General features: G+C 41.1%; 2 protein-coding genes across 9 annotated transcripts in view; one reads left to right on the plus strand and one right to left on the minus strand.

Moving 5' to 3' along the window:
* Positions 1–3,883, minus strand: part of LOC111247273 (uncharacterized) — a 17,442-nt gene extending 13,559 nt beyond the window's left edge. The window contains exons 1-3 of one of the 2 annotated variants that reach the window (XM_086983038.1): positions 3,729–3,870; positions 498–834; positions 55–198 (exon numbers count right to left, since the gene is read on the minus strand). Coding sequence is in view for 1 of the 2 variants with exons in the window: in XM_086983037.1 (XP_086839163.1) it covers positions 3,729–3,819 (91 nt within the window). In the remaining variant the exon portion in view is untranslated. Of the gene's footprint in view, positions 1–54; positions 199–497; positions 835–3,728 lie in introns of both variants that reach the window. The other variant, XM_086983037.1, reaches the window with a different exon arrangement.
* The window catches only part of LOC111247300 (uncharacterized), a 13,923-nt gene extending 966 nt beyond the window's left edge, over positions 1–12,957 (plus strand). Inside the window, exons 1-11 of one of the 7 annotated variants that reach the window (XM_022798037.2) lie at positions 2,120–2,345; positions 6,295–6,477; positions 6,733–6,824; positions 7,131–7,374; positions 7,596–7,783; positions 7,937–8,117; positions 8,275–8,484; positions 8,663–8,779; positions 9,208–9,480; positions 9,844–10,109; positions 10,244–12,957. In XM_022798037.2, the coding sequence (XP_022653772.1) occupies positions 6,405–6,477; positions 6,733–6,824; positions 7,131–7,374; positions 7,596–7,783; positions 7,937–8,117; positions 8,275–8,484; positions 8,663–8,779; positions 9,208–9,480; positions 9,844–10,109; positions 10,244–10,483 (1,884 nt within the window). In that variant the 5' untranslated portion in view covers positions 2,120–2,345; positions 6,295–6,404 and the 3' untranslated portion in view covers positions 10,484–12,957. Of the gene's footprint in view, positions 1–2,118; positions 2,346–3,914; positions 4,370–6,294; positions 6,478–6,732; positions 6,825–7,130; positions 7,375–7,595; positions 7,784–7,936; positions 8,118–8,274; positions 8,485–8,662; positions 8,780–9,207; positions 9,481–9,843; positions 10,110–10,243 lie in introns of those variants that run through there. The other 6 variants (XM_086983033.1, XM_022798036.2, XM_022798038.2 and 3 more) reach the window with 6 other exon arrangements.
* Positions 12,958–13,717: the final 760 nt, after the last annotated feature.

Raw genomic sequence — 13,717 nt, forward strand, 5'->3', positions numbered from 1 at the left:
TATTTTATAAAAAGTGAGTTAAATTATTTGGAAACCAATAAATTAATAGCAAACCTGGTTCGCGGACCAAATCCCTTTAGATGGGCATAAAGGGCAAGCTGCATGCCTAAAAATTCCTTTTCGTTCCTCTAAATTTATTGTATAGTATCCGACCTGTCAATCAGTAACCGGTGTCTTGATCGATATATACAACTCCACCTTTAATAACACATGGAACATATCATGTTAATGGACGTGCGCGACCAATTCAATGCTTTTTAACAATTACGGATTTCATTTGCGTTTAAAATTTGAGTTGTGTGTGAAAACATTGGGAATGTGGTGAATGCGTTTTTTCGTGGGTTTTAGCCACATAAATTAAATCATAGTCGAGTTGATAAACATGCGTAATAATAATCAAAATATACATGGTATTCTTGTTTTCGATCAACCTATTAGCATTGTTAAAAGAAACGCACTTTTCGTCCCACCTTCATTGAAGATACCAAACAACGTACCTGGGGAAAGAACCCCATTGACTAAATCGAGGACGTTATTGTAGTAAGACTCCGTCTGATTGACGGAGGAAGGCATTACCGGGGCGCGAGTTCCCTCTAACCATTTCCCATATGAGGATGCAATGAACGAGCGCTTTCCTTTAACTGGACCATAATAATCCTGAGCGAGAACGCCAGCAACCGCTCGAAAATTATACGAGCGCTGAGCTTGCAAGCTATCATGGTGTAATGCTTCCACGACTGTTCTAGGGCATACGTTGACATCAGCTAATGTCGAGCCAGCACACAGGGTCAGGATCAGTGTCAGGGTAGATTCAGACGTTGGTTTTTGTGCTGACTATGCACAGTGAAGTCATAGTTATCAAAAAAAAAAAAAAAAAAAACAACAACGTGGGAACGCATATCAATACTGTAGTCTGCAGCTTTAACACAAATAAACTTAATAATTCATACACTACGATGAAACAATATTTTCCCCCTGAGTACAAAGTTTGTGTAAATTTTGGCATAAAAATAACGCGAACACACAATGAAACGAGTATTGGAACTGAGAGTCGTACGGTAACTACTAATTCCACCGATCGCATTTTTTTTACGTGCTTTTAACGTCGAATCCATATACTGTCATTCTCTTTCATCGTATTTCCTATTTTAAAAAGCAGATTTAATATATTAATAATCGGAGCAATAAGCTGATGCTTTAGCTTAGCTAATCGTCTGGCAAGTAACTATGTAATAGATTCTATAGAATTTCGGTTTTCAAAAGGCAAAAAATATTTTCTGGCTATCCGTATTTAATCAACAGACATGTACACATAAGGTTTAAGGCGCAAGATACGCGTTTAAACAGGCACAAATAAAGTAAGATATAGTAAAAATTTGAGTTTGCTATTTTCAGTCATGATCGCTGAGTAAAGTAATCCACCTATAGAAGACGTAAACGTTTCAGCATCCATTATCTAGAAAGTCAGGTTCAGACTGCATGTCTAATAAGAAAAAAAAGCAGCTTTATAGACAAAGATTAATGCAGCTCAGGATTTAATTAGTTCATAAGTTATATTTGCTTTCATGTCTTTTCTAAGAGCTCATTTGCGCCTTGACAACTTATTTCAAAAAAACGGTACACTATTTAATAAAACCTTACATTGCCCCTAAAATACAAACTGAATACAACTTAAATTCGACTTCGGCCTCGCTCATTTCTACGAATTCACTTTCAGAATCAGCGTCCGTTAATTGCTGGCGAAGATCCAACTATGAGTGTTATGATTTGCATTCTGGGTTCCATAATGTCAAACGCAACAAACAATCTTCAATATGTCCAATATTCGGAATTTTTTTTAAAGAGAATTGTCGAAGACCTGGAAGATGTTCCACCTCTGTTCGGTAGATACCGTTGGACAGTGTTTAAGATTTTTTACTCATACAGCTGAGACGTTGCGCGACGAGCGTTAAACGATCAGCAACAAGGGGCAAGCATAATACCTACATCGCTAGCTATCTCCAATCTATCCCCTCCTCTTATGAGTACCGTTTGAAAGGACCTTCTCAAACGGAATGCTTCCGTGCGAGAAAGAAGGATACCCAAGCGAAGAACCTTGCAGATATAAGGAGGAACTTGAGCAAAGCGTTATGCCATTTCCCGATAACTACCTATTATTATTATTACGCGCTGCGAAACTAACGGCGTCCTAATCTTTTTCTTATCAGCAAAAATAGACACTGTCTGTACAAATTCAGTCTGTTATCCCGGATGTTTCCGTAGACCTAATTGGCAGGCAACAGTGAGATCGCGTAATCGGCCGTGTGCGAATTTGGGTAGTGCGGCGCACGGACAACGGATTTAGAGTGAGTAACGTTTATTACTATACGGCCTTCTCAACTGAAGGGCGCCTTCGCTAACGATTAAGGCATATATATGCTGCTAAATTGCTTCCCCAAGGCCACAATGACAATGTTACCACATTATGCCATATTCACACACTCACGCCAACGTGAACGCAACGCTGATCGTGGCAATAATAGCTTTAAACTTAAGGCAAACGGAGCACATAATATCGCTATATGTAGATGAGTTCTGTCAATTAGCGGCCTGAAAGCTGCACCCAAGTTGTCACCCAAAAGGCTCAGGCAATAACCCGCCTTAAAATCAACATCAGTTAGCTGATGCAGACGACTCCTGTTGCTTCTGCAGCTGTTGACCGAATGTATAACAAGCGGAACAGATTGAAATGTTCCCATGACTGTAAAATATGCTGGAGAAGCATCAACGGAAGTACAAGTCGGTTTCTCTTCAACGGCCGATTATTTTTGTTAAGTAACTAGTTCAGGGAAACAGTTTTCTGTCAGCAAAGAATACTGAAGAATAACGGATTTTGTTTTTAAAAGTGCGCCAGTATTAGCATAGAGGCAGGTTGTGATCAAACGTTAAAAAAAACATTGATAATAAATCCAGTAGCTTAATTAGCAATTATTGGCAGATCAAAATTACGCGTTTTTTGCGGAGATTAATTAAGCACATTTTGTTTATATTGATTTCCTTGTATTTACGTTCAAATTTTGCACCGGCACATTTTCTGCATCCACAATGATACGAAATTCCAGATTTTCAAAAGTAACATTTATAGTAATTTCTCCGTTATAGTAGCTTAATTTACAGTAATGATAACTGAGCATTGCAGAACCGAAGTTACGCTGTTCTGTGAATACTACTAAAGAAAAGGCTCGCACAAAGTATGTAGGATGAGTTAGTAGCAAAACCTTGATCCGAAGCCAATATTTGGAGCCATATCTTGGAACAAGCCAACCGCTAACGCTATTTGCGTTGCGAGATTCATTGTAGATTCATTGCAGTAGATGCAAGAATAGTCTCATACACGCGCACCCCTCCCCGTTTAAGTTTACCATTTCGTAAGGCCACTGCACACCTATTCATTGTATATAACTGTGGCACCTTACGCTTCCGTTATAAGAATGAATGAAGAAGAACGTAACAGGCTACATTCGCATCGTATAGAGCAATTCTGATAGCAGATTCATTATATCAGCGAAGTGTTAGAAGTAGTTGCGGCGTGGGACCTCGGGCGACCGTATAATTAAAGCTTAATCGATGTAATTTGTGTCACACCAGAAATGCTAGCTAAATATAAACAAATTTAAAATTGTCCACAAATTTTTACAGAGATGACATATAATAAGTGTTCTTACAGGAGTATCGCTATCTTTACTAACCGTATTCGACAGTTTGGCTACCTCTCAATGTCCGTAAATGATGCGTATACTTGTCGTCCAGTAGGAAACTAAGACAGATCGTGACGCACATACCGACTACAATTTACATAGCGTGTCTACTAAAATTAACGAAAAGCCCTGAGTCATGAGGTGAAATTTGAATCGAATCTTAACACACTGTGGTAGTGTTTGAACGTTCACTTACCGGTCCCTTCCCCTCGACCTGGAAAGGGCCATAGCTGTCTGCTTTGCAGGATTTCGGTCGTGCCGAGATTGAGAACGGCTCTTTTGTCAGCAGCAGTACCCACTATAGTAGGATCAAGATGGCGATTCCCATAACTCTTGCAGTTGGAAATCTTTTGATTGGAACAAAAATGTCACAACCTAAAATATACCTTTTACTGTAACGCTACCGGTGGCATCAAGTAGCGAAATGCCACCAGGTGAATGTTGGCTGCTGACATCTGAATGCAGCGCCGGATCGCTGAAGTGTGCGGTTGGTGGCCCCGTATTACGTCCCTTGCCCTCCTCTGACAAAACGCTAGAATAGAAATTCTACATGTGTCTTCGAAATATAATGTAAGCAACGCGACTAAAAGTGGCTGGCTATACTTGTTAGAGCTTCGAGACGTATGGATTTGGTAAGCCAATAATACACTCTGTCAGCGAATACAGTCCGTCAGCATGTTAATACCCCTAAGCACCTCTACAACTTACTACTTAAGTCTTACCTTACTAGTACATTTATACTAATGAATACCAACATTTGTAGATATGAATATTTGTACGTCTGAATACTGAAAACATGACATGTTCGAGTGTTTTAAGTGTCAAACATGCCATGCGGCGTGCATTAAAGCCTATACATATAACCCTAAAATAGATGTGTCTGTATAGGATGGTTATACACAAAAGGATTAAAAACATCGTCATATCCGTATTTTTGGTACGCCCATCCCAGGTTTGTCTAACTATATGGTCTAGGACCGTCCGCGTCCTTTTCTAAAGTTGCTCTGAGCTGGTCCTTTTTTTAAAGTTTGCTGTGTAAATCGGTTTTTGCGGCTGCTGAGACTACGCCCGGTAACGTTTCAGCGTACGCATTCCAGCGTCGTCTATTACGGATCGCCTCTTTTCTTGCACGCACGCACGCTTCCTTGAATAGGAGCAAGCGTCGGACTATACGCACTCGATCCCCTAGACATTCAGGTTCCAAACACATTCGTCCTAGCTAAAAAGCATCTGCTCTAATATAAAACCCAACGATGATCCCGTCCAGATGAAGGTTTGCTCCTTCAAGGCCTCCCAATTCTTTGGTTCAGTAACTTGACATTGGACACGCGTGCCTTGTTTCATAGTACATCAACGCATGGAATCTGGTAGGCACGCCTAGTTTACACACGACTAGTATATAAGAGCGTGCACTCATACTTGGCCTATGCGCACGCTGGCGACTGACTTATCCAAAGGAGCATAGCTATAGCCGCATGCGAGCTTCAACGTGAAAACAGCTTGTGATGCCGCAGAAGTCATTAATTACGTAAGCACGAGTCCTTGACGTCTTTTAGAAACGCCTTAAACAACAGCTCGGCGCGCTTATTCCGGGGCGAACCCGTCCACGCTTTCGTTACATCATCGTACACAGACATAACGTTCTGCAGCATCGTGTGGCGGTTCCCGTGCAAACCGCTTAAATAGAGAGGTCTTGACCCCCCCCCCCCCCAACAATCCGCACCGGATTTGAACCAATTAGGCTGGGCAGAAGTCCATAAATAAGCCGGGGCTCATCCTTGTCCTATCGCGACGAAAATAACTATCAACTCTAAATCATTGGCATACGTCATAATAACGACAAGTATGACAAACATCAAACTAGCTGAAATTGTCAAAGTTAGGGAAGAAATTAGTGCGAAAATAATAAATATAGGAGCTTAAAAAACGGATGAGCGATTATCCTGTATAATATGTGTGGTTGAATAAAGTATTTCACAGTGACGTATATAGACGTCTTTTAAACTAGTTTTCCGAAATGTTGAAATTTCGACCTACTTTTTTTGTCGGTCTACATTACGTTCAAAACGTCTTAGGTACTCTTCTCGATTCAGCGTAGAATACAGTATGTTGCGACTTTGCTTATTACCGACACGCTATATAGCATCAGTAACTAACAAGTAGAATCACAGCACTGCATAAGCGAACCGTGCTGTGAGAGCGTAGCTTGCCGAATGCAAACTGACAACGATGGCCCGACTCTGGCCGCGAGTAATTTAGGAACGGGTACTAGGTGTTCAACCCAGATCGCCGATAACAGGCCAGGAGAATTGGATACATCCTTTCAGTATTAACGCCGTTTCAAAGCTATATCTAGGAGAAAGAACTGCGCTTATGGTGAGGTAGAAATTTTGAGCTTTTCAAGCGGAGCACGCGAGCCACAGCAGAGAAATGCCCTTATCGAGCGATACAGCTGATTACAGTTTGTTTTTATGTAGTCTAGGTATTGCACATGTCCGCTATTGTTAACGGTAGATGTGAACGACTTGCATGTTTGTACATTTTTTGTTGGCTCAAGGGTCGTGTAGTTCACGGGGACTGCCTCATACGGTTGTCATTAGAATTGCTCTCTATAAGCTAGCGTGAGCTTTACCAGGTAAAACTGTACGGAAAATCTGGATATCTAAAATGAGCGTAAAGGTACAGCCACGCACTAAGCTCACCAGTCCGGGCAAAGATGTCGTCCGGGAGTCTCTCGAAGGTAGGTGGCCAATTATCACTTGTATTCCCTAGCGTTCCCTTTCGAATTTGGCACATGTCTGTACTACTCTCTTTAGCTGGCTTCAAATCGATCGTTTTGAGAGCGATTTAAACACTAGATAGATTTTGACAAGAAGATGAATATTAGCTCTAAACCAAGTTAAGTATGTCCACATCTTAATTGTGGATGACCAATGAAATTGGCTGTTAACACAGCTAACTTGAACTCTATTTTTTTCACTATTTTATTATTCAGGCCTTGTCCAGAGCAACCCAGGCCTGAGGCTCTTGGAAGGGGTTAACTGTGTCTTACGACATGACTTCCGGCAACACATCGCCGCGGGAAAGGTTAAACTGACTTTAGATGTTTATATACCTAGGTGGGCTCTATAGAGGCCAGTGGGAATAATTATAGAGGTTCGAAAAGAAGTGCAGGTTCCCATTGTGAATAATCGGCGATTTTACGTGACGTAATATCGGATACGTTGTCCAGTTGCTTAACTAGGAGTCAAACATTGTACTTTCTATCCACAGACACTGAGATAATACAGTATACATTCAGTCTGCATAACATGTGCGCTGCCTAGTATATTAGGCGGTGCACTGTTTTTTTACCCATGACATGCATTTAAATTATAATATTGCGTGAATTAGGTGTGTGTAGTATCAGGCGGCGGATCGGGTCACGAGCCGGCGTTTTGTGGGTTGGTGGGGGCAGGATTCCTAACGGGGGCCGTAGCTGGTGCCACGTTCACATCGCCGCCCCCAAATCAAATTCTCGCCGCCCTTCGCAAACTTGCTAGCGCCATCCCGATTTCGCCATGGTCTCTACAGCAGCAACTATTAGAGCAGCCAGCAAGTAATGGAAATAATAACGACTTCTACGCTAATAAACACGGTAAATTCCTAACGCGTGTTATAAAGCGAAATTTGTAAAGAGAACTAGGTAAATTATTAGCTTCATTGTTTCGTTTTCAAGCCATTCACTCTTTAGTTTTAAATTTTCGCGGTATATAACTTTCTACGCGTATCCGTGCCAGGCACGGGCGCTAATCGTGTCGACTGACTGATTAATAACGTTGTTACTTTGGTTATTATTTTCGGTGTCTGTTGTTCCAGCGGGCATCTTAGTGATTGCCTTAAACTATACGGGTGATAAGCTAAATTTCGGTTTAGCAATTGAGAGATTTCGGTTGGAATTCGGTGCGAACAAGCCAATTCACTTAATGTTTATAGGCGAGGATGCAGCTCTTGGTACCAGGGGAGCCGGTCGTAGGGGGCTTGCGGGGGGTATTATTCTATTGAAGGTGAGCTGGCGACAGATGCCCCAGTTTTTCCAGTAATTAATATATTATGAGGATATTCAGGGTACTTAGAGGTGTTTAAAACATGTGGCTTTAATTTTTACTGCCTGAACGACTAGATAGAAGACGTGATCATTTATCTCGGTTCATTTGCAGGTAGCGGGCGCAATGGCCGAGTCAGGCAAAAGTTTATCCGAAATAGTGTCTGCAATCGAATCGCTGCGTGGACGCATCGCAACCGTAGGCGTATCATTCGGTGCAGTTGCCCTACCCGGAAGCAAACATTTCTTATTTGATTTAGCCCCTGGAAAAATGGAGCTGGGACTCGGAATTCACGGTTAGAAGGAACGAAAACATTGGATATGTATTTTTCTGTACAGAACGGCGCTGCTCGTGTATTTTGATGTATACGCAATTTTGAATCGAAAATTCGCTGTTCCTCATCCTCACTATGTACCCCATATGTTGTAATTGTTTGTTGCATTACGCCAAAGGCGAGGCCGGTGTTCAACGTGTGGATGCTGAGTCGTGTGAGGAAATTGTCAGCCGCATTGGCTCGCTCCTTTTCACCGGCGCCATTGCCGTTGAGTACGGGGATTGGACGTGGAACAAGGGAGATAAAGCAGTGGTGCTCATCAATAATCTTGGAAGTATTTCGTTGATGGAGATGGGAATCGTTTGTAAATATGTACTTCAGTATTTCGGTACGTCTCTTGCACAACCTGTTATCTATCTCACATTAGGTATTTATTTTCGGCAGAAGATAGGACATTTGTTCACCAATCGTAACTGTTATTAGGCGAAAACATTTTCTACTCGTAAGTTAAATAGGACATCTAGACTGAGATCTTCTACCTGAATATGGCACCGATCTTCTTTCAGAACGCAAAGGAATCGATGTGATCCGACTTTATTGCGGAAGTTATCTGACGTCATTGGATATGGCCGGCTTTTCAGTGACGTTGTTGAAACCGGGCATCGAGACTCTGCACTGGCTAGGTACTTGACCCTGCATTGGCTATTGACTGTAGGAATGTTAAAACAATTTGTCGTCCACTGCAACTTAAACATGTCATTGTACTAATAGTCTGGAAAGCCGTGATGATTCGCCTTTTACAAAGCTGAATCCTGCACTTGTTCATGAACAGAACAGAAACTTCTTCTTCAGTTTTATTTTTTCTTTTATATATATATATATATAGTTTCGAAATTTTCTATGTATGGCAAACAATTTAACGTTTCCACATTACATATCGATGCAAGTAAATTACACTATTAATTTTATGATTAAATTTTAGATATATTATATCTAAAATTTAATCATATATATATATATGATTAAATTTATATTTAAATATATATATATATATATATATATATATATATATATATATATATAAACGTTAGACATTTTAACCTTAAAACAGACGAAGCAACGAGCGTGCCCTACTGGATAGTTCCGTATGGCGCGAAACACTGCCGAGATCGTCTGACCTCTCCATGTCTTCCACTTGTGCCGCCGATTGACCTCTCAGCTAAAAATCGAGGTCCTGTTCTTCATCCTAAAGACGTGACTCTTTTCACTGCCCTTACGAGAGCGGCAGCTGGAGCCGTCATTGCTAAACGTGATCTTCTCAATGAATTAGACTCTGGTTGTGGGGACGGCGATTGCGGATCAAGCATTGAAGCCGGTGCCAATGGTAATTATCCTTTCGCCGCTAATTATTTTGGAATGTTTTATATAAAGTCGACGGTTTTTCAATGAAAAAAACTCCTGCATTTCCATGCTATGGTTTATGCCGTATCTTAAATCGGCGTCGCATTAATACAAGGTCGCCTCAGCTAAGTGCGGTGTTTTCCAGGCTCGCGATTGCTTTACGGCTGCGGAGGAGCAATTAATTTACTGCTTATTTCATATATATTCAAATAACGTACTCAAAAAAACTTCTTTGTTCAGTTACTACATACATTCCGTACATCGTGCATAAGTCATTCCAAACGTTGCTCTAATATTTGGTAAAATACATCGTCTATCACCCTACTGTAACTTATTCAAATTATAGGCATTCTTTCTGTGCTCGACTCTACACCATCTGTCTTCGACTATCCGGTAGAAGCGTTTTCGCGTTTTGCAACAGTCGTCGAATCGCACATGGGTGGCACCAGTGGGGCGCTGTACTCACTGTTTTTTGAAGCTATCGCTACGCAGTTGTTTGCCATAGACCAAAAAGAGATTACGGCACAACGACCTCTCGTATCTCGCTGTGTTCGGGCCGCTACGGAAAAAATAATGGAATATGGTGGCGCACGGAAGGGAGAACGAACCATGGTGCGTGGCTTTCCGTTGTCTGTAACGGAAGACGGTAGAAAAATTGGATCAGACCTGTGGAGAATAATTGTCGCGCAGTGCGTTTCAAGAAAAAAATGTTCATAGTTTTCTTATATATACGATTTTCTTTTCAGGTGGACGTGCTTTTGGTGCTTGTGGAATCTCTGGAAGCAGATCAGAGTTGTGTTGAAATTCTAGCAGAAGCGGACCGCGCTGCAAAGGACACAAGCTTAATGCGGGCTGCAAGAGGTCGGGCGTCATACGTTACTGCCGACCTTACTTATGGGCGAGAGGACGCTGGCGCGCGAGCAGTCTCCATTTGGATCGAGGCCATATGCAAAGGCGCATGTGGTTATAACGAGACTCGTGTATAAATGGCGAGCTTTCGTGAATTCAGGCCGGAGTAAGACAAATCATCACAGCAGACCTCGTTGCCCCTAATTGCTTTGTACACCGTCCTTAGTTGCGATTTCTATCGATTTTTGTCGGAAGACGTTTTCCGTGCCGGTTCGCTTTACTGCGCATGACCATTTTTAAACCTATTGCAATACGAGAAACGAGAATGCCGAGTTCTTGCTCTAATATAGAAGCATCACCGCCAAGTGAGAGGTTATATATTCCACTTGGCGATGATGATTCATGCCGAGGTTCAGCTGAAGAGTGGGAGGGAAGTGGAGCGTCGTTTCACGTACGTTTCTTGACGTGCGTTCTGGCACCAAAATATACTTCATAAGCGCAATGCTTGTGATTCTTGCAACAACAGGGTAGTGAGCGAGAGTAGTGGGTGGGTGGATGCAAGTTTACGCCCAATAAATACCAAAAAGTCAAATAAAAATCTATCGACAATCATTTCCGAAGCTGCCGACGCTTCTCCGGCGGTTTTCGAGAGCGGTTTCACGAAATGTTATCGTTGAACATAGGTGTGTGCAATGACGCAAACGCTATGAAGAAGCTTGCCAGACCTAAGCACATCATAGAGTGAGCATTTAAAAGTAGTGCGGTGACTGGCACGTGTATAAGCGGTTGTTCTGGATGGGTCACGCTCTAGTCGACGCAGTCTACGACGATAATAGCAGTGTTATTGTTAAACGTAGCAACTGAAGTACTGCAGTAAGGAGAATTGACTGCCAACGTGAGCGCGATTTGCGACAGATAAACTTGTGTGATAAATTATATAATAATGGTAATATAATCACCGGAATGGTGATTAATCGAAAATTACGTCTTTGCAGATGTTTTATAACAGTATTTTTTTATGCAGGAAAATGCTTACGGAACAATCTGATTACGGATAGAATACGAGCTACCTTGAGAGAACAAGGAAAGAGTAAGAGAACAAGAAAAGAAATCATACATAAAAGCATGATCAAACAAGGATTTTTGAGTAGGACAAAAGTATGTAGCAAATCCATAGAAAATAGATTACTGGCTATTTATCAAGCTATCTTACGGCGACACTTTTGTGCAAAACGTTTCGATAAGAGTTCTACAAATGTTATCGAAACGTTGAAAAGTTGATTGTCCGTGGCAGCCATCGTACAGTTGAACGTGTAGAGGTTCTAGTGAAAATGTGTGTCGAGATTATTTGATAAACATGCAGGAAGAGCATTAGGAAATGTGTGAGTATGAAGTAACCAGTTTGTTGATAAGACCTTATATAAGTAAGTAATTGGGCCTGTTCGATGCACAGTGCAATGTCAATGTGAAAAAATATCCATATGAGTAAGTTTGTCTCATACAACTTAACTTGATCCGGATGGAACCTATCCTAACTGTCAGGTTAACTTCGACTTCTTACAATTCTGTTTCTATCTGCAGATCTATCTATACAAATCTGCAGAGTGAGTAATCAATAGGCCTTTTTAAAGCTAGAGCTTGATTAATATAGTTCCGCTGGTTGTATCCTAATCTGATGATATATACGTCACTCGGTTCGACGTACTCGATTTAGGGGGAGAAGATTAAATCGTTGGTAATGAATGTCAGCTGCCACTTTTGAGAGGAAGCGCCTACATATTCAATACTTTCTCATTGAGACACAGGGAGTCCCGACACTGGAGAAACCGGCTGATTCGTACCAGATCCTGGCACAAGCGACGGAACGGCTTCGTTAAAACGGATCACAGAAGTGGGCTGTTGGAACGCGGTCCCGTTCTCGTAGTTATTTACATAGGACCAATGACTTAACATGCGGGTAAATGCGCTGAAATATTTTACTAACGATATTATACGGCACATGATTATTCATAATACCCAAAAGCACTGCAATTATGATGGCGTCTCTGCTTCTGAACTATGTACACGCAGACTATACGTATTACAGGCTACAGGGCTGTCTGATCTATCTACGGAGGTACAAAAATCTATTTCGGTGACAGTGGTTGCGACACAACAGGATGCTGCAAAAATCCTTACTTGAACTCTCATGATGCCATACGAAGCATGAAAGAAAACAGCTACCTAAGTTACTACATAATAGATCTTTCAAAATAGAATGCGTTTACACATGCGCCAATACACAACCATCCCGGTGTTGTGATCTTCTGGGGAACTACAATAGCAGAAAAAAAGGGACTATAATTGGTTCCTGTTCATGAATTTAGCATCGAATGCAAATAAAAATAGTCATGTGCAAGGATTAGAATGTACTGTAAAATGTAAGCTCATTGCAGACCACAAGAACTAGGGAGTATATCGTCGAGAACGCTCTAGGAAAAGATTATAGCTAAATAATTGAAAAAGCGCGAAGTCAGGAAGCCTAAAGGGTTATTTCTCCTCACCCATTTATTATGTGCTATCGCTACATACAGTTCCTATTGTGGTCCAATAAAGGTTGAAAAATTCATGATGTGAATCTCGTTTTTTTTAACGATGAAAAATCGGGGCTTGCGGCTTTAGTTCCAATACATTAATTTACAGGCATATACGTCTTAAATTAATTATATAATTAAATGTATATATACAAAATTTAAGATTATTTAAGATTAACAGCTAACAAATCAGGAAGTTGTTAATGTTCTTCTTATGGCCAATTACTGAAAAAAAAGAAAAACGGTGCAACAACATTTATAAAGCCGTGCAATCCGAGCTAATCAATCAGAGATATCGAAACATGACTGTCTTGGCCTTTACGTTGGCTGGTTCGGGTTGGCTGGTTCGGGTGGATTAGGTCGTGCGTCTACATATGTGTAGTATCATGACCGAGCCAAGAGGGGGTAGAGAACGATGACAAACAACGTACTATTTATTAATCTGAGCGACAATCATTTTTTGAACTTGCCGCCACTTTATCTTGGGTCCACTTGGGTCCAGTAGAGTCAAATGTGTTTAATTCATATCAATCAAATATACGTCCTTTCTATATTACGACCTATTTTTTTGACTGCTCCGAAGCTTCTAGCGTTTGCTGTGAACATGAAAATAGTTAAAACCGCAGAAAGGCAGATGGTGGCTCTAAATACGAATAACGTAAGCTTATAATAGCCCTTATTTATTTAATCTTACGTAACCGCACTCCTATACACTATGTATGTATATAGTCGAACACGTATATTATGAATCCGTTAAAATTGTTGACGTATTCCCTTTTTGTTAAGGGACAAACAATC

This window comes from Varroa destructor, unplaced genomic scaffold (genome assembly GCF_002443255.2).
Source record: "Varroa destructor unplaced genomic scaffold, Vdes_3.0 BEIS01000003.1, whole genome shotgun sequence".
Taxonomy (NCBI): Eukaryota; Metazoa; Arthropoda; class Arachnida; order Mesostigmata; family Varroidae; genus Varroa; species Varroa destructor.